At 40.3% G+C, this 27,872-nt stretch overlaps 2 protein-coding genes across 2 annotated transcripts; one reads left to right on the top strand and one right to left on the bottom strand.

Moving 5' to 3' along the window:
* Positions 1–1,333: 1,333 nt before the first annotated feature.
* On the top strand, positions 1,334–5,848 carry klf9 (Kruppel-like factor 9). The gene is made up of 2 exons (XM_031305982.2): positions 1,334–2,139; positions 5,395–5,848. The coding sequence occupies exons 1-2, from the start codon at positions 1,731–1,733 to the stop codon at positions 5,667–5,669; spliced, it is 684 nt and encodes a 227-aa protein (XP_031161842.1). The 5' UTR covers positions 1,334–1,730; the 3' UTR covers positions 5,670–5,848.
* Positions 5,849–9,157: 3,309 nt separating this feature from the next.
* fam219ab (family with sequence similarity 219 member Ab) lies at positions 9,158–22,060 on the bottom strand. Its single transcript, XM_031305983.2, has 6 exons — positions 21,780–22,060; positions 20,153–20,252; positions 17,160–17,265; positions 14,906–14,986; positions 14,761–14,815; positions 9,158–11,015 (listed from the first exon to the last, which is right to left on the bottom strand). Exons 1-6 carry the CDS (start codon positions 21,855–21,857, stop codon positions 10,857–10,859), a joined length of 579 nt encoding a protein of 192 aa, XP_031161843.1. The 5' UTR covers positions 21,858–22,060; the 3' UTR covers positions 9,158–10,856.
* Between the last annotated feature and the right edge of the window lie 5,812 nt (positions 22,061–27,872).

The following is a 27,872-nucleotide window of genomic DNA, read 5'->3' as shown; positions in this document are numbered from 1 at the left end:
GGTATCCTGCTCTGCCTTTGAGAAAATGAAAGCGCAGATGGGCCAATCTGGAATCTCCTCCTTATGATGTCATAAGGAGCAAGGTTACCTCCCCTTTCTCCGCTTTGCCCACCCAGATAATGTGGCCCACCCATGAGAAAGAGAGAGACATCATGGGTTGCAAACAAGAAAAGTGGCAGTTGGTCAATATAAGGTCTATATAAAAGAGACTTCAGATACAGTATTAGGGGACCACTAAGGCCTATATAAAAGAGACTTCAGATACAGTATTAGGGACCACTAAGGTCTATATAAAAGAGACTTCAGATACAGTATTAGGGGACCACTAAGGTCTATATAAAAGAGACTTCAGATACAGTATTAGGGGACCACTAAGGCCTATATAAAAGAGACTTCAGATACAGTATTAGAGGACCACTAAGGCCTATATAAAAGAGACTTCAGATACAGTATTAGGGGACCACTAAGGTCTATATAAAAGAGACTTCAGATACGGTATTAGGGGACCACTAAGGTCTATATAAAAGCATCCAAAAAGCAGCATGTCACAGGACCTTTAATTTATCCCCCAGCATGTTGCTTTACAAATATGACAAATATGTAGGCCTACTTGTAAAATATCAGATAATTAGGCTTTGGCAATACACATCTCTCTCTCTCTCTCTCTCTCTCTCTCTCTCTCTCTCTCTCTCTCTCTCTCTCTCTCTCTCCGGGATGAAGCCATGTAATATGCTTGTGGTGTTGTATTCGTGCGCATGTCTTAAATATGAACTGTGTTTGGTTGGAAATGTCAAAAGGAGAGCGGACTTGTTGCAAAATGAGCCTGGTGACAAGAGTTTATATGAGTAAAACATATATGCTTTGAGTTGCTATGGGAGAATGAATAGGACAAATGTGCACAGTTTATATATAAAATTCTGATGATGCATAGTTTACAACATCACACAACATATTCAATTATAATTGTCAATGTAATTAAAATTGTTATAATAGAAATATGTATAAATATATGTTATCTGTCTTTTAGATAGACGTAGGCCATATTACCATTTCTAAGTAGGCCCTACGTAGCTTTTCATTTTAGCTGAGACTTCAGAATCAATTTTGGACAATGGTGTCCATATTTTCCAATAACCTGAAGTACCTGAAAGCAACATCAGTCTGGTCCTGCGCTCTTTTCATCAGTGCCGGTCTGTGATTGGTCCAGCGTGCCATCACTCACTCCTGTGAATGGACAATTCCAAAAAACGAATCGTGTTTCCTGTCAGCCAATCACAGCCCAGTTTTGCGATGACACCGTGGGATTCCGCGAAATTGTTTCTTGGAGTTGAGAGAAGTGCAGTTCGGCAATATAGGACAAGTAGATGCATGTGTGGGAGCGCACAGAAAAGCGGAATAAACCAAGTAACGATAGCTCAGTCGGCAAACCAGTGTGTTTTAATGACCCGACATTTAGAAAGAGAGAATATAGGGAGAGAAGGAGACAGGAAGACGTTCAAACTGCTTTACTTTCCTGTCGGGGTGTTTATTTAGGCTATCCGCCCGCAACCTCAACAAGAAGACGCAGCCTTTGCGGAATAGTCACATTGAAGACGACACGTGTGGATGCTTAACCACATGTTTCCCGGGAGGACTGCGGTCTGATTTCTTTTTGTAGTCATTGTTGGATTGTTTTTTTTGTATATATAGCCTATATATATATATAGCTACTGTTTCTTTTCTCCACTCGGATGATGTCAGAGGTTGATGTCTCCGCAGACTGTGACCCCAGCAGCCGCCCACCGGGGCGGACAGAGGACACGTTGAAAGAGAACCAGGAGAACAGGACTTTACTGATGGTGGCAATGGTTCTGTTGGACTTAAACAAATACAACCCTAACGCTATCAGCGCTGCAGACAGCAGATGTCTCGGCGGCTGCGACATAAGCGCGCAGGAGAAGGTGGTGGAGCGGGGGAGTTGCCGGTTGAATGCCGGCGGGGACAGCCGGGGCTCGGTTGCACCCAAACAGCCCCGGAGCAAGAAGGCGGCGGCGGTGAGACAGGAGTGTCCTGAGAAGAGACACTGCTGTCCTTTTACTGGCTGTGGGAAGATGTACGGGAAGTCGTCCCACCTTAAAGCCCACCTAAGGGTGCACACCGGTAAGTTGGAGGCTCTGCTGGAGGCTAAAACATGCACAAGCCAACATAAAACTAACGGGCTCGATTCTGTCGACGACAGGAAAACCGCTCTGCGTCACTTCTGCCGTCATTTGTATTAAAATGTCAGACGCATGTTGACATCACTGTTACAACTCTAGTGCGGTGTGCAGGAAAAGAGTGACCTAACACTCTGTGAACAGTTTAGAATCACTGTAAGAGAAGATATAAGGGTGTGTGTAATGTGACATGTGGAGTGTAAGTGAAAGACCACATGTTCCTGCACATCATAACACATTATAGGAAAGGTGGTCCCGTGAATTTTCCCCAGCTGGGGGCGTGACTGACCGGCCCATAACGGGCCAGAGAGGCGAGGAGAGGGGGGGGGGGCTTGTGTAACACCCTGAATGCGATCTGGGAACACCGCGTGCCGCCGCCCTGATTTATGTTGCACGGTAGATTGTTCAGGTGTGATAAATCATCCTGGGCCATAATGACACACATGATGTTTATCTGACTAATGTCTCAAAGGATTGTCACTGTTACATGGAGCGCTTCTGTTTTTGTAAATATGCAATACAACGTTTTGTAATAATAGCGAGTATCAATGTAGGCTAATGCATGTCGACACTTATACGATTCACATGATGCAGGTCACTGCGACACTGTTGCGCCCTCATGGTCTTGTCCGGAGATAACTCTCCCTGCAATCCCTGCACCACCATTTCCGTTTACGTCATCCACCCTCCACCACTCCCCTCTCGTTTGGTTGTAAACAAGGGCAGACATGTGGTTCAGTGGAGCACATGTTGGAGGAGGAGGAGGAGGAGGAGGAGGAGAAGGTGGAGACAGCCATCATTTTACTTTTTCTTTTTTTCTCACGAGGCTCTTATTATGACTCACCATTTCTCAATCAACATGTCTGTTATTGAAAATGATTATAATGTATTTTTTAAAAAAAAACTACACTCTTTTTGTGAAGGTTGTACTCTTTCTCCTTGTCTGTGGTGTGTCTGTGCTCAGCCCTCCCTCTTGAAATGGCTAAAAAAAAATCAACATGATAGTTTTGAATAAAAATATGAATTAGGAAGGCTATATATAAGGTGTGTGCACAAATGTCTTTTTTCAGGGTCCTGTAGACCCTAGGCTATGTTTAACAGCTCAAAAAACATACATACGTTTTTGTTTTATCAACTTGATACTTTTGAACTGATGACATGATTTTGAAATTCCGATTTTCAGGAAAAAAAATAATGCATGACTTTGTTTGGGGGCTCAGAGACCCTGCTCTAAAACAGTGGGAACTGCGGGTTACCAAACAATGAGGAAGAAAATCCAATATCACCAAAACACAGGGTGTTAAAGGTCCCATGACATGGGGCTCTTTGGATGCTTTTATATAGGCCTTAGTGGTCCCCTAATACTGTATCTGAAGTCTCTTATATAGACCTTAGTGGTCCCCTAATACTGTATCTGAAGTCTCTTATATAGACCTTAGTGGTCCCCTAATACTGTATCTGAAGTCTCTTATATAGACCTTAGTGGTCCCCTAATACTGTATCTGAAGTCTCTTTTATATAGACCTTAGTGGTCCCCTAATACTGTATCTGAAGTCTCTTTTATATAGACCTTAGTGGTCCCCTAATACTGTATCTGAAGTCTCTTTTATATAGACCTTAGTGGTCTCCTAATACTGTATCTGAAGTCTCTTTCCTGAAATTCAGCCTTGGTGCAGAATTACAGCCACTAGAGCCAGTCCCACAATGACCTTTACTTAGGATGTGCCATTTCTGTGTCTGTAGCTATTGAGGAGGAGAGAGGGGGGGGCAAGGTGGAGGGTGGGGGTGTAGCCTTGACCAACTGCCACTTTGCTCATTTGAAATCCATGACGACATGTGGTTCAGTGGAGCACATGTTGGAGGAGGAGGAGGAGGAGGAGGAGGAGGAGGAGAAGGTGGAGACAGCCATCATTTTACTTTTTCTTTTTTTCTCACGAGGCTCTTATTATGACTCACCATTTCTCAATCAACATGTCTGTTATTGAAAATGATTATAATGTATTTAAAAAAAAAACTACACTCTTTTTGTGAAGGTTGTACTCTTTCTCCTTGTCTGTGGTGTGTCTGTGCTCAGCCCTCCCTCTTGAAATGGCTAAAAAAAAATCAACATGATAGTTTTGAATAAAAATATTAATTAGGAAGGCTATATATAAGGTGTGTGCACAAATGTCTTTTTTCAGGGTCCTGTAGACCCTAGGCTATGTTTAACAGCTCAAAAAACATACATACGTTTTTGTTTTATCAACTTGATACTTTTGAACTGATGACATGATTTTGAAATTCCGATTTTCAGGAAAAAAATAATGCATGACTTTGTTTGGGGGCTCAGAGACCCTGCTCTAAAACAGTGGGAACTGCGGGTTACCAAACAATGAGGAAGAAAAGCCAATATCACCAAAACACAGGGTGTTAAAGGTCCCATGACATGGGGCTCTTTGGATGCTTTTATATAGACCTTAGTGGTCCCCTAATACTGTATCTGAAGTCTCTTATATAGACCTTAGTGGTCCCTAATACTGTATCTGAAGTCTCTTTTATATAGACCTTAGTGGTCCCCTAATACTGTATCTGAAGTCTCTTATATAGACCTTAGTGGTCCCCTAATACTGTATCTGAAGTCTCTTTTATATAGACCTTAGTGGTCCCCTAATACTGTATCTGAAGTCTCTTTCCCAAAATGCAGCCTTGGTGCAGAATTACAGCCACTAGAGCCAGTCCCACAATGACCTTTCCTTAGGATGTGCCATTTCTGTGTCTGTAGCTATTGAGGAGGAGAGAGGGGGGGCAAGGTGGAGGGTGGGGGTGTGGCCTTGACCAACTGCCACTTTGCTCATTTGAAATCCATGACGCCTCTCTCTCATAGGTGGGCCAAATTCTCTGGGTGGGCAAAGCGGAGAAAGGGGAGGTAACCTTCCTCCTTATGACATCATAAGGAGGAGATTCCAGATCGGCCCATCTGAGCTTTCATTTTCTCAAAGGCAGAGCAGGATACCCAGGGCTCGGTTTACACCTATCACCATTTCTAGCCACTGGGGGACCATAGGCAGGCTGGGGGAACTCACATTAATGTTAAAAAAAACTCATAAAGTGAAAATGTCATGCCATGGGACCTTTAAGGTTGGAGCTTATTAAATAAATGCATGCTCAGGGAAGTCCTTAAAAGTGTAGTAATACAAAACTTGTGTGTGTGTTTCCTCAGGTGAGCGCCCCTTCGAGTGCACCTGGCCAGACTGTGGCAAGAAGTTCTCTAGATCAGACGAGCTGACGCGTCACTACCGCACACACACGGGCGAGAAGCGCTTCAACTGTCCAATGTGTGACAAGTGCTTCATCAGGAGCGACCACCTGACTAAACATGCCCGGCGACACGCAGGCTTCCATCCCAGCATGCTCCAGGGCTCCAGTGCGGCCAAGAGACGGCGCATGTCCGTGTCCTCCTCTGACTCTGGAGACCAAAGCCCTGTTGGGGTGTGAGACACGCCCGCACTGCTGTACATACATAAAGGTACAGGCAGTAGATACAGAGGCACATATAAACATAGACAAACCCAAATGTGCGGTGCGTGCACCTTTTACACAAATCCCGTCAAATGAATCAACTCAACCAGCCAAAACCAATTTTTTAAAAGTTCTATGCATGTAACACTGTGCAACAGCAAACAGAAACAGTTTGAACCTGAGTGTAATCAAACTAAAGCTAGACCCTTCTTATTCCCTGAGGTGATTGGTATTTATTCAGGGTTATTCAGGCTACATCTACATCACTACAGTTTGGTTTAAAAAACGAACATTTGTTGCTACGTTTACGCCTCGCGTCCACAATGTTCATGTATACAGCATATAGTTTTCATTAACACTACATGTGTTCACTTTGCATCACAGACCTCATTTGCAGATGAAGACAACGGCAAGAAAACAAATCCTAACTGAGATATTCCTCGTGGGTCAAGAAGTTTTGGGAAAAGTCCTTATAGTAAATATTGATTCACATACATTTCGTACTTGTACAGTTATTTTTATGTAAATAGATTAAGCAGATTAAAGTTCAGTTGGATGATATACTCAGTATACTCTAGTTAAGTGTTCTTAGAGAGTAACAAGACAAAGCTATAATATAGAGAATTACAGAGCTTGGGTATTTAAAGCTTTAGTGTGTAACTTTTTGATATTAATAAATGTCCGTTACATTCAAGCCATTGCCAAATGAGTTGCTACAAAGCTAATTAAGACTATCAGCTCCACACAACTCTCTCTGTGTTTCTCAGTATGGCTATGTTCAGAAGATTGTGGCGTCCGGTGAGTTTCCCACGCAGAAACTCAAGTGAAGATAATTATCTTTTTTCTGAAGAGTCCATCATGTATTTTTAATCCTCCGTGTTAGGGCTGTTGGAACAAATACCGAAATTCTAATATAATTCAAATAGTAAAAAAATCAATACTATACGAATGCTAAAATTACTATTTGAATGTGACTGTTTTTATAAATATGTTGTAAAACGTTAGCTAATCTCCCTCTTCTCGTCTTAGGTGGCCTACTTGCATGTGTCACTCATGTCACGTCTTATGAACAATAAGTTAGCGGGAGTGAGAGAAACACAAGGCATTGTGAGGTCTAAGCTAACGTTACGTACCGTACGTTAGTACAACATTACGGAGCTAACGTTACGTACCGAGTAAAGTTAGGACAAGGGGCAGTGACAGGCTGCGGCTGGAAATCATAACAAAGGATAGGAAATAGTTTTAACATGACTTTAAAATCGACATCCACCGAGCCAAAGTGCTTATGTTAACATTAGTTAGCTCGTTCTTGTTTTCTAACTGCGTCCCGAGGTATAGTAACGTTAGCGTAGCTGGGAGCTTCATGGAGACAGCTAAAAGGTATTGTTAGCTGCCCTACAACTGTCAGAGTTAGCTTCGACTTCATATATTACCTTCTAATAGCTGTATTCTCAGTAACGTGACAATCTGCAAGAAACAGGTTGCTTATAAATCACTAAAATAGTAGTGACAGCACGGTTTGGCTTGGTTATTAATGCAGTTAGCATCGTTTGTTACTTACCTAGTTTATGACAAATCGTTTCGGCTGTACTTTCTAACATGATGTCATTGTGCTAACCGAGCACCGTTAAACTTTACAACAATGCCGCTTCACTACACTTGTTAGATCATGTTTCATTACAGAGTTCCCTGTTGATTTGTGTTTGTCGCTGTGCGCTCGTTGTGGAAAATGAATGTAAACAAAGTTGCGTGCAGGTCCCCTCAAGGCTGGGCTGATGTTAGAAGCCCCTCTAGTGGACAGAATGTGTAACAACAACCACATGCTTATAGTATATACTGTAGTGGCATTGACAATGCATAAGCCTGAGTAGTGTAGTACATATTATTTAACAGGCTGCAGTTGAGCATTAAATATTTGAATATTATTCGAATATATAAAAAAAAAAAAAAATCAAATGGAATTCAAATGGTATTATAGAGGAAGATTGACAGCTCTACTCCGTGTCCTCCTTGGCTACTAGCAACTGCGTGGGGGAGGAGTGGGGCGCATACGTGATCACGGAAGGCTTGTATCACGTGTATCACATGCGCCAACAGTGTTGTTGTCATTACTTAGTATTCCTCATGGGGGAGACAGAAACTACTAATATCTTTAATTTCATATTTTTGGCTATATGGACTTAGAAAACGGGGTATACTGTGAGCTTGTAGGTAGAGTTCTTACCTGTACAGTGTTGAAACATAAATGTTGTCACATCATGATAAAGTTGCCACTAATTGAATATAATACATAAGCACACCTCATGGGAAAAATACATTTCAACATTAACGTTGCTTTTGCAGGCTTGAATTATGTCAATAGTGGGGTGGGGGGGTGGGTTGCAGGGGTAAATACAACAGGGTAAAGCCTTTAAAAGGTAAAAGGTTACTTTTTCACTTACAGTTGAAAGACTTTTCGATGTCAAGACCGTAATGATTCATGCTAAGTTTAAGTTTTGTTAACCTTAAACAAGGACGACTGTGCCTGGGTTTTGTAGCAAAGAATAATTTCTACATTTTTTGGAAATACTACCTGAATAAACACTGTCAGATTCTTCATGTCGATATTCAATAATACGTTGAATATCAAAGAGTGTCCCATATGCCAACAGTGCCAGTTGCTGTGCATTGAACTTGTGTTTACTCTGTTACTGGACTGAATTGTATCAGGGAATAATGTGAAGCATGGCCATTTCAATCAAAAGTACTCCCCCTGGTGGTGACATGGAAGCACAACATTTCTCACAAAAGAATGTCATAAAAATGTATTATTTTCCGTATTTTGACGCAGACTCTGTTGATTAGTTTGATTGTGAATCAATTATTTCCATCATGTAGCATGTTTGTATGTATTTGTTTGGTACAATGTATTTGTTTTATTTCTCTGGTAATCTTTTATAATATTCCTAATGGGGTGAGAGGTTTTATTCGTCCACTTTAAGAGCTAGAAATATTGTTGATGTCATTAGTTTTCTTTTTATACTTGCCACATAATGCATTAAAACGTCCAGATAGAGTTTAAAGGTATGTGTAGTTAAGCTTGTAGGGACACAAACTACATACATTTATAAAGTGAAATACTGTTTTTCTTTCCTGTGCATAATGTCAGCTGTGATTATATGTTGGTACCTTTCAGGTCGAAGCCCTTACTTCTGATGCTACTGTACTGTAATCAAGGACTGTCATGGCAGACCCTATGTTGTCCCAGTTTACACTGTGTAATAATTACTGCTCAAACGTTTTAACATTAAAATTGTTTTTCTTTCTAAACATGTGCTCGTTATTTCTGTCCAAAATCACACAACCACATCACACACACTTGTACTTCACACCTTTTTATAAATGAAGCGCTGCACTTCTTTAATGCTGATGAAAAAGTGCAAAGAAGTTGCAACAACAAAAACAGTAAGGTAGGACAGGGACTGCTCTATTAGCTTTGTGTTTATTTATAGTTTTCATACACTGCACATAACAACATTGTTAAATACTGTAATGGAAGTGTTTACGTACATTACAAGAAAATCATTTAAAAAAAAAAAGGAAAACCAAAGAAAAACAGTTATCACCTGTGTCTATGTTAAAAAAGCATAACTTCATAGACAGCAAATGCTTTTCAAATCAAGTCAATGATCAATATGGCAATAAATACACATCTTTTAAACTTCTCTGTACTTAAGGCATACTCTAATTGCAAATTATCAACTGATTTAAGGGAGGGAGGGAGTCATAAATGAAGGATGTTAGTGCTCTGAGTCAATGATGCTCGATGTTGCCATTACAAAAAAATTTCCAACCCATTAGTCAAAAGAGACGAATAAATGCCATCTTTCTCCTTATGTTGGCGTTGTATGTCTGTCTGTATGCATGCATGTGCATGTGTGTGTGTGCGTGTGTGAAAGATGAGAAAGGGTAAATCTTTCTGCGGTCTTGACCTGTGTGCTCTCTTGATGATCGGTGGTGGGAAGAAAGGAATGGCTAGGAAGGAGCTTCCAGTGATCGAGAAAAGATATAAGACACAGCAGTGTGTGATAAAAAAAAAAGGTCTAAAGGTCCCTTTGGCCTTGATAATATGTCAATCATGTGAGCATCATGTGTTAAGAGTGTCGGTGCAACGATATGTAATCTTCCCTTTTGACAGTTCATTTCAGATAAGACACTGTCACTGCTATGCAGGAAAAGAGTACACAGATATGGGCCCAAAAATAAAACAAAACTAAATGTGCAAATTCAAAAGTCAAGCTAGTGCCACAACAGTAGCATGTGATTGCACAATAGAAATAGGGCGAAAGTCAAATGTGCAATAAGCTACTTCCTTATTTATTTTTCTCCATTCAATTACTCAGTCCAGTGCTCTTCATGCAATTTGTTCCTCAGCCATTCATGTTCATACATTCATCCCTAAATTCTGTATTGAAACATCTCAAGCCAGTAGGGCAAAGAAAGCAAAAGTGTTGAGGGTGGTGTGAATGAGTGCAACGACCTGGCCTGTGCTACATAACAACCCTGTACAGTACAATACATACGGCACCAGATATCTTCTATTTAGGGATCCCGAGACCGCAGTCTTCTGAAATATCTCCACATCAACACATACAATCATACTTATCCCTAGGGCTTGAAAAAAAGTAAGCATTTAAATTAAAACTAACAAACAAAAACAAAACCTGGAAAAATGCTCAAAATGCAACCCAGAATTCCGTCAGCGGTTATGATGTTTCTTATTCTTTAGGGAAATGGAATTCACTTTATAGCATCAATTGACCTTCTGTTTTCTGTCCACTAATATCAGTGTGTTACGTTACATCATGTTTCCCAGGAGAAGGGCTCTCAAACACGAGTGCACGTCCTACCATAGGAGGAAACCACCGCTTATACTCATATTTTAAACACATATTGAATCTTTTCAAATGTGTTCCTTCCCCTAGATTTTTTAACCTAACACTCTTCCTGTTAATTTGATTATTTTGTCATTGTCATTATCGTCATAGCACTTAACTGTCGTTACAATACTCTACCAATGCTTCACTGTCACCACTGTGGCGGGGCGAAGTAAACTCACAGCAGATGAAGATTGGGGGTTACATTGTGTGGAGAGGGGGAGAGGCAGAAGGTCAGAGGGTGGGGTTACTGTATTTGACAGGTGGTGGAAGAGGTTGCCTGGCAGCACATGCAGGTGGGGTTGACGGATTTGGGCGGGATCAGATCCAGGTCCTCGTCGTCAGGGATCTCATCAAGGCGGTAACCATCTTTCAGCAGCTGGATGTTCAAATCCTGATTGATTTGCTGGAGAAAAGGAGGATAGACAGAGGATGTTTGATAGGGATTGAGCATACACTGTAAAAAAGTCATCCTCCTAACTGTGAAGTGAAGCCAGAATATCCTGCATACGGGCGCCGCCACCTTTTAATTTTGGAACCAGAGTCTGTGCAGCAGTGATCGGGCAGTGGAGCCGTGGTATCAAAGTCACCCCCATACACCCGCCTGACCAGGGGCGTAGCCGTAATTTCCCAAGTGAGGGGGACAGATTGTTCAGGAGGAGGATTTTTATTGAAAAGATCCTCTCCCATTTGTCTCACCAAATGGCGGATTCCAAGAAGCCTACATTTCATCTATGATTGATGGAAACAGACATTTGGGGTTAGTGTAGGGGGGTCCGGGGGCATGCCCAAGAAATGTTTGGCCTTAATAGCCCAAATTTGGTGGCCTCCGCACATTCTAATGCCACAATTCCATCATATACACTGATCATAATTATTGCATTTAATGAATTTTCCTCCCTATAATTTTTTGTATATAATTTTATTATATATGAATCTATTATAGGCTATATCTATATGAGTCTATCAATCAGTTGACGCAACCTTAGTAATGTGCACACTCGCCTACTTATGGTAGGTTCAAATCAACTCAGACATGTTGTAAGTGTGGGGGACAGAGGGCACCGACATGGAAAGTGCGGGGGACGTCCCCCCCCGTACCCCGTGTCCGCTGCACCCATGCGCTTGACCAATCACAAGTCAGTCACAGCTGTCAATCATTAGTGACATTTCACCCCGTTTTTATAGAATCAAATAACTAATTGAAACCAAACTTTTCAGAAAAATGAACAGTTAAACAAACATCAGGGTGATCAGAACTACCTGAAATGACTGAAAAACTATCTTTGGGAAAAAAATTGTTTAAGGTGTACTTTGATTATTTAATTTGGTCCATATCCCATCCGCCAACATGGAGGGGGCGGGATTTATGACCTATAGTGCAGCGAGCCAATGGGGGGGCAATGCAGATGTTTTGGCTTCACTTATATAGTCTATGTATTAACCCCTGGGTTTGAGCAGCGTTTCCCAACCCAAGTACCGTGGACCGGTACCGGGCAACAGAGCTAACTAAAGTAAGTCATCAGTATGCAGTGGTTGGAGTAAAAAACTGAAAAAAAGTCAGTGAGTGTTATTTCCTGTTGCTGGAATTCGATGGTTGAGATGACTGCAGAGACAGATACATTTGCAAGATGGACATAGGCCTACTCCGGCCTACAGCGAGGTGCTGTCCTGTCACTGTTCCCGTGATCAGAGCCAGAACCAGAGACGGTATGGACAACATCTGCGTCCTGTCAGTGCGGTCAGCAGTTTGTCTGAGCAGCTGACAGATATAGACATGGTGGGAATTAACATTTAGGCTTGCTACATGTTATAGCATTACATTTTATCAGCGGTGGAAAGTAACTATACTACTTACGTACTTCAATACAATTGTAGGGTACTTTTAATAGAATAATTTCATTTTCATTTCATTCATTTCATTCATTTCATTCATTTTCATTTTCATTTTCGAGTCAATGAGGCCTATTGTACGTTTTACTTAACTATTTATTTTATGCTTTAGTTGCTTTGCAGATTCAAATTAATAATATAAAATATTATGAATAAATTATGATGTAGGCCTATTAAAGTGGATAAAGATGAGACTTTGTTGACCCCATGGTGAAATTCACAAGCTACCTGCCAAGTCATACTTCTGCGGTTATTTTGGTGAAAGTTACTCAAAAGTATCGCAAAAAGTAGTAACAGTAATGTTGTAATATAAGCAGTGTTGGTCAAGTTACTTGGAAATAGTAATTAGTTACTGATTACTGATTACTTCTCCAAGAAAGTAATCCAGTTACTTTACTGATTACTTATTTTCAAAAGTAATTAGTTACTTTACTAGTTAAGTTACTTTTCAAAACTATGATGCACGACCTGAATAAAACAGTGGAAATTGGCAGCATGTCCTCGACAATATAGCCAGCGACGAGCTTCTTCAGTTCAGCGACACTAAGTCCTGTCGCTTTTAAGTCTATTTTCACCTGTTTAGCAGGAGAGGGGTCCTCGGAGGTTTGCCCGGTGGAATTGGATGTAGCCGCAGTGGTCATGTCAGTTGGGGGTTCAGGTTTTTTTTTCAGTGAGTTTCACATTCCTGTGCCGGCTTGCTAGGTGCTTGCTCAGATTTGAGGTGGAATTTTTCGCTGTAGATAAAAGTTTTCTTCCCACACAGAGTGTACAGCGGACGCTGATGTTTTTGTCACCTTTAACCGAGTCAAACTCAAAGTAATGTCGGTACTTCCAAGCATTAAACGCTGCATGGTCCTGCTCTCTTCCGCGCTCCATGTTGTCTCTTCTTCAACACTACACATGTCGGTGTTTACCACTGACGTCGCGGCGCACGGTCTCACGAAACAAAATCACGGTTAGGTAACGCAGTAACGCAGCCTGCTTACGGGGAAGTAATCTAATTACTGTTTTTGCAATTGTAATCCCTTACTTTACTCGTTACTTGAAAAAAGTAATCGGATTACAGTAACGCATTACTTCTAACGCGTTACTGCCCAACAGTGAATATAAGTAATTACTCTCAAATGACAGTAACTAGTAATCTATAATGTATTACCTTTTGGAAGTTACTTGCCCAACACTGTCAGTATGTGAATCACTCCATCATTAAAGACTGGAAACAGGGGAAACAGCTAGCCTGGCTCTTTTCAAAGGTAACAGAATCTGCCTACCTTTCAAACACACTACTTGACACGTTGTATCCTGTTTGCTTTATCCATAAAAAAAAAAAATGAAAAAAAAGATGTGTATTGACAACAATCTTTCCTCTGACTTATTCAGATTTAGGCAATATATACAACTTATCTCAAGTTTTTTTTTTAAGCTTGGGACTTGGACTCGGGCTGGGTAACCATGGCAAACCCTTTCACAGATGGCTGTAAGGATCATCACTTGGAGCGTTGTCATTACAGTAATGTGATGACTACTACTGTCCTGCTGTGATTTCTTTTTCAGCAAAACAATGCCTTTGTTTGCATGCAAAACAGAAGCAATGTCTTTATTATAGCAATGTCTTCGTTCAAAACCCCAGCATTTATCTTTTTATGTAATAATTGTCAAGTCTCCTGTAGATAACCTGCATACAGTTCTGTACTGCATAAACAACAACCACAATTCCCTACTTAGTCAGCTGCAGTCCAATCATACTGTTGCCACGGTGCAGTGCCTGCTCAATACTTGCTGTAGTTAGCCAGTTCGAAGTAAGAGGAGACAATGGGTTACAAAATAACATTTACTGTATAATAGCTAATTATGTCTACATACAAATAGTCAGAAACAGATAATGGATGTATAGGGTGAGAACGAGGATTGCTCCAGGGGAATAAATTTGCACTTAATTGGCAGCAGCAGCGTTGAAAACAGGATTTCCAGGAGCAGACACCCAGCGATGACATTTCATTTGATTCCCCGCTTTTTGTCTCATGCACATTTGTGTGCAGTTGTGTCTGCAATGTAACGATGCGCTTGTAGTGAGCACACACGCCTTCAGGAATAACATGGATGAGCAAGATTGATATAAATGGGTTAGCATAAATAGGCCTGGCTCTTGGCCTTTTGACAATGATGGTAAATGGAGGGAAGAAAGCAAAGGAGGAAGTGAATGAGAGAGTAAACATAAGGCAAAGAAGCTGATATTTATGCTCTCTCACATGTCTCACCTCAGCTGAGGAGTATCCCGACGATGAGTATCTGGACATGTCAAAATCATCATCACTGAAACAAACAAAAACCAAAAGTTAGCTTATCATTTCTGTGTTTATGGCGCTTATGTGGCAAGAAGTGTATTCATGTGTGTGAGTTCACCTGTCTGTGTCTAGGGCCACCAAGGGCTTCTCATCTGGGCTCTGGTCTAAAGAGGAATAGCCTTTATTGGGCACAACCAACCTGCAGGGAGGGAACAGATAGAGAGAAAGAGAGAGAGAGAGAGAGAGAGAGAGAGAGAGAGAGAGAGAGAGAGAGAGAGAGAGAGAGAGGGAAACGATCAGATGAGCAGAACAAGGGCGTAACAGAATATGACAAGGAAAAGGTGGAGGAGGGAAAATAGATTAACCAACAGGAAGCGGTGAGTAAGACTGGCAGAGATGCTGAAAGAAAAGGAAGGCCAGCCAGGTGGTGACATCACAGCTGAGCTACAGTGACAACAGAAGCATGAAAGAGGTCTAATTTGTAACTCGGACATCTTACACGCCCTAAATCAATACAACTATTCTTTTCCCGCCTCGCTGACAGAGATAATGGATGTAGATAATAATATGAATCTTGTCAAGCCCATGAAAACATGTTTCTGATCTTACACATAGAATCTGCATACAGTACACTATGACATAAACCCAACAGAAATATGGGACACTTTCTTAAACAAGGGAACAAGGGAATTTCCCCAGTGTGGGATTAATGAAGTCTATCTTATTTTATTTTATCTTGTTTTGTGGATTTTTTGTGTTGCTCCTCAAAATAAATCATTACATACTGTGCAGTATTTGTACACTAACAGCTAGTACAGAGTTGGACAGCTACTTCATTTTGATCTTATTTTAGTAAATTAGCCTGTATGTGATTTGCTGTCAGTAGATAATCAAAACACATATCACACACACCAGAATGAGGACTTAAAGGTCCCATATTGTAAAAAGTGAAATTTCCATGTCTTTTTTTATTATAAAGCAAGTAGAGGTGCTATATAAATACTGTGACAGTATGAAAACGCCCAATCCACAGAGAAATGCACACAGCTTGTATTCAGAAACCGTGCCTTTAAACGAGCCGTCAGGACTTCTGTACGGTTGTGATGTCACAACTATACTATAGATAGGTAGAAAGTCCCGCTACAGTGCCGCTACAGTCATTCCCCGGCTGCAATGACGGTGCAGAGACTCCGAGAGCACAGATGTAGAAGACCCAGAAACGCTGACCAATTGGTAAATACAGGTATATTCAGACAGATAGTATGATGAAAATAAGAATGTAAACATGTTCCAGTAGAAACCTAGAATACAAGTATGAACTTGGAAATGAGCATGATATGGGACCTTTAAATTGAGTTTATCACTAAAACAAAAGACGTTTTATTGACTGTAATCGCTCAGAACAGGGTTTCTGCAGGTTTCAACAAGTCAAATTTAAGACTTTTTAAGAATTTAAGACCAATATCACGACATTAAAGTACAACGAAATGAGTCACAAAAGTACTTGCAAAGTAAATAAAATTATTAAAATTGAATAAAAGGAGTAGCCTAATAATGATCTGTACATACACAGCAAATTATATTTGGACTAGCGAAAGAAAAAACTACAACACCACAGAATAAAAAAAAAACATTTCAGTGAGCATTAGAGGCAGCGTTACGGAGACGTAGTAAAATTAAGACCGGTTTAAAATGATTTAAGAACACAATACTTCAGCAAATGTAAGACTTTTTAAGGCCTAAAATTTTGATTGAAAAATGTTAGACTTTTTTAGACTTTTTAAAGTGCTCATATTATGCTTTTTGGCTTTTCCCCTTTCCTTTATTGTGTTATATATCTTTCTGTGCACGTTATAGGTTTACAAAGTGAAAAAGCCCAAAGTCCAGCCCAAAGGGACTTACCATCTCCAACAGAAAACACTGTTCACAAACTGCTCCAAACAGCTCTGTTGTAGTCCAGCCTTTACTTCAGAGACAAACGTGGTTACTTTGTAACACACGTTATAATGCTCGCCTAGCTGCTAGCGTGGCACACCCTCATACTCTGCTTCTGACCGGCTAGCAGTACTTACTGCGCATGCGCGACTTCCAACAAAGATGGAAAAGAAGTGCGATGTCTCACTCTGTAGCTAAAACAGAGAGCTCAACACACAGGGTGAAAAGAGGAGCTGCAGCAATGTGCAGTACAACAAATATATGGTGTTTTCTGAAAATTAAACCACATAAACCTATTCTAGTACAACCTCTAAATACAATTATGAACCTGAAAATGAGCATATGAGCACTTTAAGACCCGCGGAAACCCTGCAGAAAGACACCAGCCACCATTTCATTTTATTCACCAAACCGAGATCACGGCGCTCACTTCTTACCGCGTTCTGGCCATGACGTTGTTCTTCTTGGGCTGCTGGTTGACTGGACTACCTACAGCGTTGCCGTTCTTCAATGAGCCCTTCCTAGCCAGCTCTCTCTGTTTCTCTGCACGCACACACACACACACACACACACACACACACACACACACACCAGGTTAACTACAAATAACACACACAAACTGCCCAAAAGGTTAAGATCATCTACTTGTAAGACACCTTTAATTAAATGTTGCAATTTGCTTGTTATAATATTCCCAAATAAACCAGGGCGTTGCTGACAGAAAATATACAATTTCTTAACTTTTCTCCTCGGGTTATCAAATTTACTTTAAAGAAGAAATCAGTCAAGAAGTGTGGCGATCAAGCAGGGGAATGTGGTCGAATTCTACTTGACTGTAACATATTTGTTTTCTGAACATGATGACAAACTCTAAGCTTTGCAGCACAGTACAAGACGGGGATATCAGATCAGTTTCTGTTTACTGACCAGGAAGTGATGCTCACTGCTGAGGGGCTGAGGGGGTTGTTTAATTTATGTAATACGATACAATACAAAAGCCACAAAGCATTAGAAAATACATTCAGAAACAACAGGCTCTCTTCCCCCTTTTCTCCTTTTTTTTGATTCTCATTACTTATCATCGGATGAAAAGTAGCTAAACTAATGTTACTAACTGTTACTACTCTGAGCCAGCGGTGACCTAAAGTATAATACAGTGACAGTAGAAAATGTTGTATCTAATTCATATTGTGCCACCAGTTAATTACCCTGGAAATCCAGAGTTCTCACGAGAGCACAATTTGAATTTGCTCAGCGAGTCACTCTGGCATTCAGTAATGATGCTCATTAACTATGCCCTTGTAGCCGAGCTGCACCAATCACATCAGTGTATCTGATATAGGCGGGCCAGAGGTGAGCTAAACAGATGACGACAGCGCTGCGACATCAAAGTCATTAGTGAACATTGCAAGATGGCTACGGATGAACACCAGTTGTTTGAAACGGCTTTGGCCGCTACAATGAACGAGTTAGACTTGGCTTTTTATCTAAAAGAGGAACAGAAGACGGCGCTCGAAACGTTCCTTTGCAAGAAGGATGTTTTTGCTGTTTTGCCGACCGGATACGGCAAGAGTTTAATCTACCAGTTAGCTCTGCTGGTAGCTAAGAGTTTAATCTACCAGTTAGCTCCACTGTTAGCTAAGCGTATGGGGCTCCGGATACATCACCCCGTGTATTGCTGTGATTGGTCGTAGTGTTATCCAATTGCGTGAAGTGAGATTTTGAAATGCATGCTTGGTGCCACCCCTCGAGTTGGGCTATTTTCATTACTCAATGCCAGACCCTTAATCTTTCAGATTTGGGTCTGGATTTCCAGGCTACCAATTAATGGCATTACACTTTTAATCCAGACACTAGATTATTTTCCATCTCAAGAACACAAAGGCAAAGTGATGTGTCAAACAAGCATGCATTAATAAGGGAGTATCCTCAGATTGTATTTCATAGACAGGAAATGTTATGACAGTGTTTACATGTCATAAAAAGGCTGAACAACCAATGAGATTAATATGAAAATACAACTGTGGCCATTGTTGTGGTCTCACTTTCAACATGCAGGATAGATGTAGAATGAAATGAACTACAGCGGCTGACGTCCTGCACATGTGGATGCCAGAGTTACACTTAAAAAAAACAACTACCTTTTCATGCGTTTCTGTCATTGAGTAGTTCACTCCTACTGAATATTCTTGGTTCTTTAAGACTTTGGCTAACAAAGTATTACAGTAGGAGTAAAAGAAGAACGAGGCATTGTTGCTCACCACTTGACTCTGTCCAAGGTGCTGAAATGAACTTTTAAGGACCGTGGCTTTAAATAAACTCTAGAGACTCAAATATGTTTTGCCGTAGATGTCAATTCATAATCAAAACAGTAAAAATGGATTAGAGCTGAAACACTTAGAAAATAACAATTGATTAGATGACTAAAAAGTAATTGACAATAAAGAGCTGCAAAGTTTTATCGATTAGTTGTCAACTATTAAATTAATCACTAACTATTTTGATAATCGATTAATCGGTTTTAATCATTTTCATGAAAAAAAGTAAAGATTCTCTGATCGACAACGAAAACAATCGTTAGCTGCAGCCCTATGACAATAACTCTGATAATCAATCCACTGTTGTAGTTACTTTTCAAGCACAAATGGCAAACTTTTTTGCTTGTTCCAGCTCCTAAAATGTGAAAATGTATTGCTTTTTTGTCTGTTATATATGCGTGTAAATAAATACTTCTTGGAGTATGGAACTGTTGTTCAGAAAAAAAGCAATTTGAGGCCATGCACCTTGGACTCTGAGAAGTTGTGTTGAGGCGTTATTTCATAAATACTGTAGATATCCTAAAATGTAGGAATATGGTACTTTTTAACCGATAATTTAGCAACATAACAAGATTGATTAAAGGAGAAATCCGGCGTAAAATGAACCTAGGGGTTAATAAGACGTGTACTGATTCGACCGTTCTCTGGGATTTGTTTTCACGCTAATCGAATGTGACCAGTTTTATCACAAACTGCTAATTAGCTTATAACGTTAGTCGTCGGGGCACGGGTAAAGTAAAAAGAAATTGCTATTTCTATACCACTAACAAGGCTCAACATAGCACCACACTTCCACGGTAGCATAACGAGGGTCCCTACATGTAAACCGAAGCATTGAGAACTTTGTAAGTGTACAAGATAGATTATAAAGACAGTACCGTTCACTATACAGGCAGGCGCCATCTTGGGAAAACAGTCACGATCAGTTGAACGACGAACGCTGTGTAACCAGTAACCAGTAACATAGCTCAAGCACGGCGTTCGTTGTTCGACTGGTCGTGACTGTTTTCCCAAGATGGCGCCTGCCTGTATAGTGAATGGTACAGTCTTACAGGATATGCTGGTTCCCACAGGCAGACACTTAGCCTACACATACTGTCGCTCTTACTCACCTATTTTCATCTGCAGGGGGGAGGGCTTGTAGTTGATAGTGACAGGTTCCCCCTCTCTGGTGTCGGAGTCCGCCTCTGAGGCTGTGGACGAGGCCGGGTCCTGGAGACAAACGGGAGGATGGCGTGGACAGAAAGATGAACACAAATGTGCATTACTGAGGCATTAATGAATAATTCATGTCTTTTTGCAATGCATAACATACACACGTCTATGCCCAGACAATGTGAATAAAACAGTTCATAAATAGATTAAACATAGCAATAGTCCCTCTCTACGGATGAAGCGTTATACAGATAGCTTGGTTCAAAACTATTCAGACTGAAACACACACTCTTTACTTCTCGAGAACTGGACAACATAAATCTTTATTGGCAAACTAGGTTTTGTTATAGCTACCTCCAACTGATAGAGATCGAAACTGTGTATCAACATAGCCATTACACTATCAAATTTGAGAGCATCAAACTTGAAGGCAGAATCCTACATCTGGCCGCAGATACAGGACTCTGAAGGACTCACAAGTTTTCTGCCATAGCACCGTTGAATTAACATCTCGCTGACCTTGTATAGATCCAGTGTCGTTGTTGTAAATGTGGTTGTTTCTATGTGTCTATATACCTGTCTTTATGTTATCTGTTGATGTATTTGTGTATTTTGCCATGTGCATGAAACAAACTGTGATAACAAATTTCCCCCATAGGACCATCTATCTATCTATCTATCTATCTATCTATCTATCTATCTATCTATCTATCCTAAGTGAATGAAAGTTATTGAACTTATAGTGATCCATGATTTGTTCAGGTTGCTCTAGGACCATTTGTGGGACGCCTGGAAGTTCCCTTTGGGGAAACATTCTTATAAATTCACATCTTATATCCACAGGGCAAAGGTAAGGAGAAAAAAGTGGTCACATGACGCACGGGGATGAATGATGGCATGGGGACGCCTGGAGACAACAGGTCTGACTGCTTTGGGTCTAGTCTGGCTCTCTGGCGGCCCCGGCCGTGGGGAGAAGAGGCCGCCCTGCAAGCTGCAGTAACCCAGGGCCCCGCTACAGGCCACGGAGCGCACCGCCAAATCATTTACGCAGATTTAAAAAAAATTTTTTTTTATCAAAAGGTCGTGCTTTAACGGTACATAGCCTACTAGCACATATTTGCGATGAAAGACCGCTCACTAATCACGTCAAAGCGACACAAGTGGCGTTTAGCTGGAGCAACATGCTGCATGGATGCTGAGGATGAAGCAGCAGCAGCAGCGTTGGGATGGGATGCTTGTTTTCGCCAGACATGACGGATGCTGCTCACTACGCAGCAGACCGGACGCTGCTTGCATTACACAGTTAACCAAAAACGTCCATCTATGAGCAAATAAATGATCCTTTGACACGTTACACTGTCAGTTTGCCATTTTACTGTAGTCAGAAAAAAACTTGCCGAAAATGCTAAACGAATCAGCCAATCTTACGCATGGCAGGTGATGATGTGTCGGGATCCCAGAGCATAACATTATGAATGGAAGGCCTCGTAGTACGTATACTAAACATCCTGGAATAACAATGGTATTACAACAACAACAAAAAAAACAAGACCAAAACAGTGATCGATTATCAATGTGACTTACCAGCGGCTGCATCTCAGCCTGCATCTCCGCCTCCTGCACGGCACTCGGCACTTGGAATCTATCTATTTCTTCCATCATTTTGGCTGCGCGCCTCTGTTCCTCCCTTCCTCCTTGAAACTAATGAATCGGTAATCGGTCGTTTGGACGAGTTCTCGCCGAGATTGTGAGTGATCTCAGATTTGTAACAATCTCTGTAGTTCTCCGGTGGCGAGCTTCATCCCAGCAGGCAGTATGTCGACAGTGGTGTGACCAGTTGGGTGACGGTGACTCCACCACCCACTTCCGGGTAGGGTATCCCAAACTATGGTCCGGGGACCCAGAAAGGGGCCTTTTAAAGAGGACCCAGCAAAGTTGAGTAATAAGTCAGTGGTGCATTCCCTCAAGTACTCTACTACTAAAATACTAGATTATTTTATTAGCATGGGAGATTTCAAAACCAGGATTAAGGACTATTTGACGCGTGTCCTGTTACTGAACACTGATCATTCATTTGGTGATGCAATTTGATGTTTGTTTTAAGTCTGTTTTTTATGTTGAAACTTGTTATGCTGCTGTCTTGGCCAGGACTCCCTTGTTAAAGAGATTCTGAATCTCAGTGGGAATATTCCTGGTAAAAAAATAAATACTTAAAAACAATTTTAAGATGCAGTACTTCTACTCCGCTACATTTCAGAGGCAAATAATGTAGTACTTAGTTCAATTGATTACTTTAGTTCAATAATTGTTCACTTCTTAAACTGCACTGTAACTTTTATTCTTGTATTTGATCTGTTTTTTTATATTTTTAATTGTTACTGAAGTTACATTGTTGAAAATTGGAACTGTATGACAATCTGTATGACAACCGGCCGTTCTGGGAATGGTAAGGATTGCGGGTGGATTACCTGTATAGAGCAACGGCTTATACATTGTCTCGCACTAGCATCCTATAATATCGTATTTTATCCATTTTTTGTATTTTTTATTGTTTTCAACTGCTCTTTAATGGTTTATGTAAAGCACTTTGAATTGCCCTGTTGCTGAAACGTGCTATACAAATAAAGCTGCCTTGCCCAAAGTTAGTAGGACTACTTTGTAGATTCTGATTAATACTACAACATATAATTAACAAATACATGGTTGTATATTATTATTGGTTAAGATAAGATTTTATTAAACCCCAGGGAAAAATTCAACAACTACACAGCCATATGTAAAATAATCAAAATTAGCCCCACTTTTACCAGCTGCATCGTTAAAATGATGTACATATAAGTGCATCAGTAATTATAATCCTATAATATAATATATTATTTAGAAATAGACCACTCTGCATAATGAGGACTTTTACTTTTGGTACTTCAAGTATATTTGGATGCTAATACTTTTGTACTTTTACTTAAGTAGAATTTTGAATGCGGGACTTTTACTTCTAATAGAGTTTTACCCTGTGGTATTGCTACTTTTACTCAAGCAAAAGGTTGTACTTCTTCCACCACTGGTAACAGATTATTGTCAGTGTACTTTGTAATGTGAGCAAATCTCTATAGTATGGCACGAGTATGTATGTGAGGCAACTTGTTCTTTTTGTTTGATCCTCTTTGTTTTGTCTTTTCTTTTTGCCTTTTGCCTCTCTGGAGTAACAGATAAGTCTCACATTAAAGTTGAGTGAATAACTGGAGTCAGAGGATCAGAGGATTAACCATTTCCATTGTTTTTTTGTTTTTTTCAAAAACAAAATAAGGCCACGTCCACACCTACCAAAAGGATCTCCCCCCCCCCTTCCCTGGCATCGTTTCAAGAATACTTGCGTCCAAACGGATCCATCTGTAAATGACTCAACACGCTACTTCATATTCCAGACCTAGAGGTGGTGCTGTTTTTGCTACAGAAATTCACCAAAAACTGAGAAGAAGAGGCGGAGCATGCGCATAAAGCTTGCGCGCTGTATACAAACAGACAGTAGAAGAAGAAACCAAACACAAGAAGAAGGAAGGAGTGTAATATTTTGCCTAGTAACCCTAATAGGCTCAATATCTTCTCCAGCAGGAACACAAGCATGTAGTACCATTGTTGTTGTTGTTGTTATGAGACGTCGTCGCGGGATAAAAGGTCGAAGGCTAGAGGTCGAGGGGTGTGGCGATGACATCATCGATACGCAAGTATGCGGCTTCGCCGTCCAAACAAAGACGCAGGGGCGGCGTTTTCTAATTTTTTCACCCTGGGACCAGGTTTCAAAAAAGTGCGTCTTCAGGCAGTGCGTTTACAGGATTCGTTTGGACGATCGGCCAAAAGGATGCAAAGCATGTCCGTTTACACCAAAAAGCATTTCTGTGTGGCTGGCCCCTAAATCTTCTTTAAAAGGAGTCTCTTTCTGCAGCCAGTGAAAGCGAGCTTCCCAGCCTTTGAGGTGTAAAAGTTTCTCCACAGGTAGTCCTCCCCACCCATGGAAAATATAACAAGGAGAAGACCCCACACTTTTTCCTCTCTGTCACACAGACACACACACACACACACACACACACACACACACACACACACACACACACACACACACACACACACTTGCATGAAAACACTACATTCAACAACACGACATTGTGCCATGTTTTTCCTGCTCTTCTCTCCCGGGAACATTACATGTTATTAACAAGATAAATCCTATACTCACATCTCAACTACATAATTGTCTCAAAAGAAATGTCAAATGTGAGAGCTTGCCTCGCTTTTTGGTTCCTTTTTTTTTGTATAAATTAAATTCTCTTCTTGGCAGGAAATGCAGCGCCCAATGTGTAAACTCCAGTTGAAACCTTGTGGACACACAAGACAAGACCTTCATTACAAGAATACGTGACAGATCAGAAGCAGACCTCTTAACAACCCATCATTCAGAAAGTCAATTAACAACCATCTTTATCCAGGAATTTTAATTAAAACTGAATAAATTACTCAATCAAATGAGCAGCCTAAACCAATTAATTATAGCGCCAGAAATGAGTTGGACGGGGAAAAAAACACATGTCTTAACAAAAACAGCAGTAGTATTTGTAATGGGGGAATTGATTTCTAACATGCGGTCTGTGATGTCTGCAAATGCATGTAGGTCAAATTATAATCCAGTGTCTTTATTTTAATTGACAGTATATGATTTAGTTTTCCGAGGATCACTCAGTTGATGTGACTTTACTCAACCTCAGTCCATTCAAGGAACTGCAGAGCAGCCGGGACAGCTTTCTGCCTCATCACCCAGCAACCTGTTTCCTATGAACAGCCGTGACCGAGGATATTCACTCAAGCTAATTTTGTACAATTAAGTGCAATTTCTAGGTACTTAAACTTTACTTAAAGAAGCGCTATGCAGTTTTGGCCATTTCTTCGCTGTTTTCTCGCTTTTGCTCACAGGTTTCTCTATAGAGCTCCCCCTACAGCTTCGGAATATTTGGCAGCTCCTATGTTTACTTGTGTCTGACTCCTCGCTCGGTCAGTCTGCCGTTTCCTCTTTCTCTGTTCCTCCGACAATGCTTTCCTAGCTTTCTGCTTCTTTTTAGCCAGCTCAGCCATGACGATAGTGTGAAAAACTCTAACTGTCTATGGAAAAACGCCATCGCTACCTTGTTATCCGGTTCCTGAATGGGCATATGTGTGCAGTGCCGTGAAGCAATTCATTGCATCGCGAGACCTGATGTCACGCGATACTTCCTGACACTGAGACCGGTGACTCGCCGGCCCAAAGTTGCAAGGGTGGTTTTTCAGCTCACAGGCGCTAGGGGGAAGTGAGACAACCACCATTCAACTCGAAAAAGTCATATAACCATTCCAATGACTCCGAAGCTGTTCAGTTAAGGTAAATTAAGCTAAAAAAGCTGCATAGTTCCCCTTTAAGTATACTTTACACTTCACTACATTTCAGAGGCAAATTTTTTGATTGTGTTGTCCTCGGGTCAAATTTGACCCGTTTTCAAAGTTTTTTATTTCATAAATATGGGTTTCTTACAACCAACTGGCCCTAGGATGCATGAATGTACGTTGTATGGAAGCCATACAACATATACATCCATGCATCCATGTTGTTTTATTTAATTTCACAGCATTTGAAATTTTTTTTAAAATGGTTTCAAAACAGCATCCTGACCAAACTTTGACATAAACCAGTCTGTGATACACTCAACATCCTTCGATCTTACATTTTCTATTAGTCAAAATAATTCATAATTTCTGCTTTTTTCAAACTCAAAAATGAGGTATAATGTCATTTAAATTAGGTTTATTTACCATGAATAAAAAAAGCATTGAAAAGAGGGACAAAAGTTTTAAAAAAGCATACAAAACTTTACTTTTACTTTGTAAGTACAATTAGATGATAATACATTTGTATTTTTACTACTGTAGTTTTGAATGCAGGACCAGTGGAGTAAAAGGTACAAACGTTGCCTCTGTAACAATATTTTTTTACATTATGGTATTTCACTTTTGTAGAGTCTGAGTCTGTGAACATGAACAAGGCACAAGACTCTTGCTGGGAGGTTTACGTGGGTTTAAAATGCTCATATTATGCTCATTTTCAGGTTCATAATTGTATTTAGAGGTTGTACCAAAATAGGTTTACATGGTTTAATTTTCAGAAAACACCATATTTTTGTTGTACTGCACATTGCTGCAGCTCCTCTTTTCACCCTGTGTGTTGAGCTCTCTGTTTTAGCTACAGAGTGAGACCTCTCACTTCTGTTCCATCTTTGTTGGGAGTCACACATGTGCAGTAGCTAGGTAAGGACTACTAGCCAGTCAGAAGCAGAGTATGTGGGCATGCCACGCTAGCAGCTAGGCGAGCATTATAACGTGTGTTACAGTGACACGTCGACCAGTTTGTGAACAGTGTTTTCTGTTGGAGATGGTAAGTCCCTTTGGGGTGGACTTTGGGCTTTTTCACTTTGTAAACCTATAACGTGCACAAAAAACACACACAATAAAGGAAAGGTAAAAAACCAAAAGGCATAATATGAGCACTTTAAGAAACAATAAATAAATAAATAAACACATACAAGAGCAAACCAAGAGGTACAGTAGGAATGTTTAAATCCACATTTGTCACCTTGTAATTGATACCTTTAAATTATGGATTTTGATACAAAATCTTTAAAAGTAACACAATATAAATAACTACAGTACATTTACTCAAGTACTGAATCAAGTACAGTTTTGAGGTAACACACTTTACTTGAGTACTTCCATTTTAAGCTACTTTTAGTCCATTACATTTCAGTGGGAAATACTTTGTACTCCACTACCTTTATTTGACAGGTTGTTACCATTTTAGATTTAGATAAAATAAAAAAAAAATGACCAGCTTATAAAATATAAAGCATTGTTTTAGAATAAACTAGTCAGCAGTTTACAAAGTAGTTTGAATTAGCTTCATCTCGACCCACCACAACATGAAATGCTTCTTGTACATGTATGTATCAGGAAAAGGCTTAGTTATCAAATGATATTATTATCATTACTAAAATCATTCTGACAGGGGCAATTGTGCTGCAGTACGTCTTCCTTACACTTTTACTCATAAACGATTCTGAATACAGGACTTTGAGTTTTGATAGGGAGAATTTTTACACTGTAGCAATACTTCTATTAAATTAGTAAATATTTCTTCCACAACTCAACCACAGCAAGTACTGCCGGGTTGATTCAGCACCTCTCTGGAGGTATCAACAAAAAATAAACCTGTTTATCCACCCAATTTACAAAAATAGGATTGATTGCAGGATTATGACATTATTCTGTGCATTCCATTAACCCTTGTGTTTTCCTCGGGTCAAATTTGACCCGTTTTAAAAGCTTTTTTACATCACAAATATGGGTTTCTTTCAACCAAATTGTCCCAAAATAACCTGGATGCATGCATGAACGTTGAATGGAACCCAGACAACATTCTTCACAGGTAAAATGAATCATTACTTCCATTGAATTTAGTGTTTTTTAATAAATTTTATAGAGAAGAAGAAGAAAAACGTCGGGAAAAGTTAATTTTTCATTTCGAACTGGAAGGACAACAAGTTCATGGTCAACAGGAAGACGACACGAGGGTTAAATGATTTCAAAATACCACTGTTGGGT

Source organism: Sander lucioperca, chromosome 2 (genome assembly GCF_008315115.2).
Source record: "Sander lucioperca isolate FBNREF2018 chromosome 2, SLUC_FBN_1.2, whole genome shotgun sequence".
In the NCBI taxonomy this organism is placed as follows: Eukaryota; Metazoa; Chordata; class Actinopteri; order Perciformes; family Percidae; genus Sander; species Sander lucioperca.
This window is presented reverse-complemented; position numbering and strand designations above follow the sequence as displayed.

What these genes read in the sequence shown, in the direction of transcription:
- klf9 (XM_031305982.2), top strand. Translation starts at nt 1,731, where the DNA reads ATGATGTCAGAGGTTGATGTCTCCGCAGACTGTGACCCCAGCAGCCGC. An exon ending in CCACCTAAGGGTGCACACCG is followed by an intron (nt 2,140 to 5,394) that starts GTAAGTTGGAGG and finishes GTGTTTCCTCAG; the next exon opens with GTGAGCGCCCCTTCGAGTGC.
- fam219ab (XM_031305983.2), bottom strand. Translation starts at nt 21,857, where the DNA reads ATGATGGAAGAAATAGATAGATTCCAAGTGCCGAGTGCCGTGCAGGAG. An exon ending in AACGTCATGGCCAGAACGCG is followed by an intron (nt 14,987 to 17,159) that starts GTAAGAAGTGAG and finishes CCCTCCCTGCAG; the next exon opens with GTTGGTTGTGCCCAATAAAG. An exon ending in GTGGCCCTAGACACAGACAG is followed by an intron (nt 14,816 to 14,905) that starts GTGAACTCACAC and finishes TGTTTGTTTCAG; the next exon opens with TGATGATGATTTTGACATGT.